Source organism: Castor canadensis, chromosome 14 (assembly GCF_047511655.1).
Source record: "Castor canadensis chromosome 14, mCasCan1.hap1v2, whole genome shotgun sequence".
Classification (NCBI taxonomy): Eukaryota; Metazoa; Chordata; class Mammalia; order Rodentia; family Castoridae; genus Castor; species Castor canadensis.
In genome coordinates, this window is record NC_133399.1 from 78,179,328 (window position 1) to 78,185,275 (window position 5,948).

Below are 5,948 nucleotides of genomic sequence, written 5' to 3' on the forward strand. Positions count from 1 at the left end.
TCGCACCGGTGGCACCTCAGAGGGGATGGGCTGTGGATGAACAGAGGTACAAAGAAATCCACATCTTTGGATCGTAATCACAAAACATTTATTGCCAGGGGGCGATCCTTCGACAGACTAATTCGCTCTTCTCCCACCCAGTTTTGGTTGGCACAATATTTACACCTGTACAGTATATACAGCATTTCTCCTAACCAGCGCCCAAAGCGCAAAGTAGTGGAGAGGGCGGTGTGCGTCAGAGCACCTGGGGGTGTTGGGGCGTGTGCAGGTTGAGGGCGTTGGGATGGGCGTGGCCGATCAGGTTGAGGTAATGCCGATCCAGGCCCTGCACAGGCGCCAGGAAAGAACTGTGCTGCTGTGCGGGGCTCGGGAGCGGCACCGGAGCGCTGGGCAGGTAAGGCAGTGCTGGGCTGCGGGCCGCGCCGTGAGGCCAGGGGAAAGACGCCGGAGCAGCACCCTGCGGGAACACAGTGGCCTCGCCGGGGCTGTGGCCCTGCAACTCCGACCCCGCCGGAGGCCGCTGATAGGAGAAATCCAGCTCCGGGAGCGAACCCGGCGGCGGGAAGGCGGGCTCCGTGCCCAGGCGGGCCTTGGACTGCAAGAAGGCTAGGATGCGCGCATACTTGGTGTCCTTGGTCTCCATCCGCTCCACGGTGGTAAGATAATGCACCAGGTTCTTCATGCACTCGTGGTAGCCGTAGTGGAAGTAGTTGGCAAACTCCGCTAGAAGTTCTGCTATGGGGGAGGAGGGTCAAGAAAGATGGTCGAAAGAAAACCCCGAGCAGAGCAGCCCCTTCCCCGTGGGGAGTCTGATGCTGGTGCCGGGCATCTCCCATCACATCTTCTGATTAAAGTTCCTATTCGAGGCCGTCGCTGTCCTCTTTACAGTCTAGACACTGTAGAAGTTCTAGCAAACGACCCCTTCTCCCCAAAGAACCTGGCCACATCCTTCCCACCTGGGAGGGATCCATAGAACCAGCATCCTTAAAAACCTGTTCTCCATCGCCACTTCGCCAGCGTCAGGCAGGACAGGTGCTTTCGCAGGACCCCTCCCCTCCCGGTCTTTGGAATCTTCCTTCTAGTAGACCCCTCCGGGATGTATCTTTACCCCCATTCCCAGCCCCAGGTCTCTGAGTGGCGCACGCTCTAGGCCGGGACCCTTTCCTTCACCCACCTTTTTCCCTTCCCCGGGGAAAATCAGCGGAGTGCAGCGCTCTCAGGTACTGAACAGTCATCTCGAGGATCTCCGCCTTCTCCAGCTTTCCAGAACTCTGCAAAAGGAGAAAAGGCTCCTTGCAGCGACTCAGCGGTCGCGGTCCAACCGCAGGAGACTGGGGAGGCACTGCTTTCTCTGGATCTGCTCGAGAGCCGAGCAGTGCTCAGGGCCCGAAGGGTCAGCACTTAAGGCTTGCCGCGTCCCCAAACGCCTGATGTCCGGGTCATGGGCTCCCAACTGTTGGCAGCCAGCTCCCGCCGAGAATGTTACCTGCTTCGCCAGGGCCATGGGCACCGTCTTGCCCAGCTCATTCAAGCAGCGGTTGATTCTGTCCCTCCTCCGTTTTTCTATGACTTTATGAGAAACTGGGGTTCTCTGTGAACAGAGGGTTTTACATTTGGGATGGCTTTGCCCAGGGATTCGTCCAAGGCACTAATAGTAGCTGCGTGATTAGATGTTCGCTTCAGGAAGGGACCCCCGCCCCGCCACACTTGGAACAAGAAACTCTGTCCCCAGACGCCCGCGCTGGCGCGCTCTGGATTCAGCCCTATCCTCTCCGGCCACTCAGCCAAACTAATCGCCAGGCTTTGGGGAGGTGGCCACCAGCCACCGGAGTGAACGTCCCCTCGGTTGAGGACTCTCCTTTTTCTATCTCTATTCCCTTGCCAAAGCACGTTAGGATTCCTCCACACTCAAAGTCTCTTGTGGTCACGTCTCTGCCCATCGGTCCAGCCAGGTGGCGGGTCGGTGAGTCACACGCCTCCACCACCAGGGCGCAAAGACTCACTTTGCGTTCCTTGAGCTTGTCTGACATCCTGGTCAGTACGCGCCCTCTGGAGAGGCGGTGGCGCCAGGCACCCGTCCACTTTGCACCTCGTGTGCCTCTTGGAGTGTCTCAGGTAGACTGTAGCTTCCCAACTCTAAGGGGCTGCCTTATAAAGCGGTCATCTACGACTCCAATTGCATTCACGAGTTGAATTATTCCATAGGATTAGGGGGTCTGCGTTTGGAGGATGTATGCATTCAAGATCAGTTTTAAAGAAGTTAAGAAAAAAAAATTTAGCAGCCTAGGGGGGCGAGCTGGGGGCAGATCAGCTTTGTTAATCCACGTGGCCCTTCAAAAGACACGTGATCAACTGGGGAATAACATTTGCATGGCAAAGCCGGGGCGGGAAAAGGAGGCGGTAAACTGGGGCAGGCCGGCGAACAAGTGTCTACAGCAGTCGCAGCGCAGAGCGCAGGGGCGCAGTGGCCGCGGGCACCGGGGGGCGAGGACCCTCACAAAACAGTGTCGCCTCCTTTAGTCCCACCGCTGAGTCTCACACGATCGCCTGTTTACAAATCACAGCAAGTCCGCAGTCCCAGAGCCGAGTGCGTTTTAAAGCCTGTCCAGAGTCATTAAAGTAATTAAGTAAGCCTTTAATAGGCTGTTCCGCCGGGTTCAAGGGAGAGCTCTTGGAGACGGAGGCGCCCCGTTTGTTCCCAGGCTTTTCTCACAAGACTTGGTGACACGTCCATCTCCCCCCTTTTTGTTTACACCGCTTTATTTGTCCGGACATCCCGGCAGGTGTGGGGCTGCGGCTGGCACACGAGGCTCCCGCCTCGCCTCGCCCCTCCCGCGGGTCTTTGGCACGCGACGCTCCCCCCTACTCCCTGACCAAATTGCCAGCTTTCTTTTCTCCCCCCTCGGGCTCTCTCTTTGCGGGGGGAAGAGGCTCAATTTGTAGCCTATTATCCTATACGAAAATGTCCATTGAAAAGTATGAATAGTTTCATTGGGTTAAATTTTACCAGGGGTGGGGGAGGAGAGGCCGGCGGGTGTGTGTGTGTGTGTGTGTGTGTGTGTGTGTGTGTGTGAATGTGAGGGGGGTGGTGAGAGGATTGGGGGGCAACACGGAGAAGAGTGGGCCGAGAAGAAAAGGGGGAATGCAGCTGGCCTAGGCGAGTATTATGCGACGTCACCTGCGTGAGGGGGCGCCTACAGACCCCTATTCATTTGCCTAATTTTGGTCAATTTAACAAACTTCAGGAGAAATTATTGTGGCTTTGTCAGGAAGGGTGAAGCCTTCTGATCGAATTAACAGCATGTTTTGATCCGGTAAATGTCATTAGAAAGGGAGAAACAATCGCGCTTAGAGGACTCTGAGTAATGCGCCAAGTGGAGACGCCAAAGCGCACGGCTCACAAAGGAAGCAAGTAGCTGCCACAGGGAACTTTTGTACCCGCCCATCGCCCAAGTTTTGACACAAAAAGGCATTATTTCATACTTGAATACGTTTAATCCAACGATTGTCTATTTTCTGCAAACATATTTTCACAGCATTGTTAACTTTTTATGTCCCCCTTTCGCGGGCGCCTTTTCATAACGTTTGGGGGCGGGAGAGCGCAGACACTTTGGGCATCAATATTTGTCACTGAAAAGGGCCCCGTGAAGTTAGGGAAGTTGATCTCTTTTTTATGGTTTTAGAAAGCGAAAATATCGGGGGAGGAGGAGGGAGGGAAGGCACGGACAGAAACGAGGGAGGAAATTTGCTGGACGGGTCCAAAGGGAAGAAGGGGGGTGGAGGCGCCTGGGAACTCTCTCGGCTCCTCTGCGCCTCGGCGGGCGGTCTGGTCCCACCCGAGGCCTTGGCCACCACGGTCCCCCCTCACCCACATTTGCAGCTTCGGAACCCTCACTCTGGGGTCTCCGTGCTTGCGGAGTGTAGGTGGTGGGTGAACTTCCTTGCAGATGGTAACGATAAAAAACAATTTTTGTTTTATGACCTGTTCTGGAGCCACCGGATTCTCACCTTTCTCTAATCCTTTCCATCTGGGAACAACAAGGACTTCTCTTTATATACCTGCCCTCCTCCCTTTTTGTGGTCTACACCCCCGAGTAAATTCTCTCTACTTTGCTGCGCGATGACAGGGCCGGGCTCTTCCTTTGAGTGGTGGTAGTCTTTGGCAGAGGTGACTTGGGCGGAGCCCTGCTCGCTGGTGGGACCAGGGCAACTCCAGGGCGCAGAGTCAGGCCTGGAGTGCAGGACCTCGGGGAAGCAGCCGCCCACCTGCCGCAGCATGGGAGGTGTGGGGGTCGGTCTGCACCTCGCACCCTCGGGTGTCCCTCTCCTTCTTGCTTCTAGTTTCTTTTCTACTTAGCACCAGATTGGACACGACCCGCACCCTCCTGCAGGTTGCTCTGCTAGCCGCGGATACCCTCTCAGGGGTTGTCCATTTCAGTATATTCACTCGCATACAAAGGGATTAAACAGGAACCCTTATCATCCAAATTAACTAACGTGAATGGGTAAAAGGGAGCGCGCACACTTCTCACCCCCACCCCTCGTCTTTAAGCCAGCGGACTAGGAGTTGATCCTCTTACTGCTGGTGTTAACCGCCAGCTGCAGGCACCTTCCACAAGCCAAATTTCATTCCATGCGAGCTGTTTAATTTCCCGGGTTTGATCACGGCGCTAGGCTCAACCCCGCGTGGGGTTGAGTTGGGGATGGCGTGGGGTGGATGCCGGCAGATGGGGAGCGCAGGTGTGCATGCTGTCCCTGTCCTTTGTGCTGCAGCACCACCTGAGAGTCTGGGACCACCTCTTCCAGTTCAGGTTGGGGAAAGGAGGTGTTTCAATTTCTCGCCTCACTGTCTGAAGGTAGGATACCTCAAGTGGTCTTCCCTCTACTCCTTAGGGATGAGGATCAAATGTTCTTTTGTCTTGTCCTAGTTTCCACCCCAAATAAGGGCGGAGTGCTAAAAAGCAGCGGTGAGCCAAATAGCCCCTTCAAAATCCAGCTCCATCACCTGCCAAGTGAGTCAGACTTTAGGTAAGTTAATAGATCTTGGTTATGCCTCAGTTTTCTCCTCTGAAAAATGGGGATAATTGTGTCTACTGTGTCACAAAGTGGTCACTAAGGTGAGATAAGGGAATACAGGTAAAGCACCCAAAGGATGGCTCAACTACTGAATTAATGCTTTATTCTGCCAGCAACTCTCTTCTGTAATGGTTTTTCTATGTTTTAGCTGTGTACTGTGGAGTCTGCCCTGTTGTATGTTTTCATTCCTTTCCCATTTTTCTCATCCTTGAGAAAGCTTTGCCCTTCCTGATAAAGCCACGAAAGTTTCCCTAAAGTTTGTTAAGTTCTCCCAAACTAGGTAAATAAATGGGGGTCTTTGCACATGTCCATCACAGGCGACATCACAGGCTCCCTGGCCAGCTGTGTTCTCCCAGTGTGTCTGTGAGGCTGAAAAGGTCTGGAAGTACTTCAACCATCACAGCCATTCTCAGGTGACTTAAGCATTAGCATAGCAAAAGAAAGCCAGGAAGGGGAGATGTCAGTCAAAGGATGCATATTTACAGTTAGCTAGGAGGGGCAAGTTCAAGAGACGTAGCATTGTACAGCACAGTGACTTCAGCTAATGTAGATACATTGTGCTCTGGAAAAATGCTAGGAAAGAGGGTGTAAAGTGTTCACCTCACAAAAATGATAACCATGTGAGGTAATGCATTTGTTAATTAATTAAATACAACTTCCACAATGTATATGCAGCTGGCCCTCTGTATATGAAATTCAACCAATGGTAGATTGAAAATACTAGGAACAATTCTAACTGTACCGAACATGAGGAGGGTTTTTTGGGAAAGGGTCATTATTCCCTAAACAATCCAGTAAAACAACTGATTGCAATGCATTCGCCTTGCATTGTGAGTAGTCTAGAGAGGGTTTTGAAGGACACGGGGAGATGT

General features: G+C 53.3%; 1 protein-coding gene across 2 annotated transcripts; it reads right to left on the reverse strand.

Annotated features, from left to right (window-relative positions):
- Positions 1–235: 235 nt before the first annotated feature.
- Helt (helt bHLH transcription factor) lies at positions 236–2,030 on the reverse strand. Of its 2 annotated transcripts, none has more exons than XM_020187467.2 (4): positions 2,004–2,030; positions 1,487–1,591; positions 1,175–1,271; positions 236–732 (listed from the first exon to the last, which is right to left on the reverse strand). In XM_020187467.2, exons 1-4 carry the CDS (start codon positions 2,028–2,030, stop codon positions 236–238), a joined length of 726 nt encoding a protein of 241 aa, XP_020043056.1. The 2 variants fall into 2 exon arrangements, with proteins under 2 accessions (XP_020043056.1, XP_020043055.1); XM_020187466.2 differs by having other exon boundaries at positions 236–735.
- Positions 2,031–5,948: the final 3,918 nt, after the last annotated feature.

Coding starts and splice junctions, on each gene's coding strand:
- Helt (XM_020187466.2), bottom strand. CDS start 2,030: ATGTCAGACAAGCTCAAGGAACGCAAA. Junction 1,272..1,486: donor CCATGGCCCTGGCGAAGCAG/GTAACATTCTCG, acceptor CTCCTTTTGCAG/AGTTCTGGAAAGCTGGAGAA. Junction 736..1,174: donor TCCCCGGGGAAGGGAAAAAG/GTGGGTGAAGGA, acceptor CCTCCCCCATAG/CAGAACTTCTAGCGGAGTTT.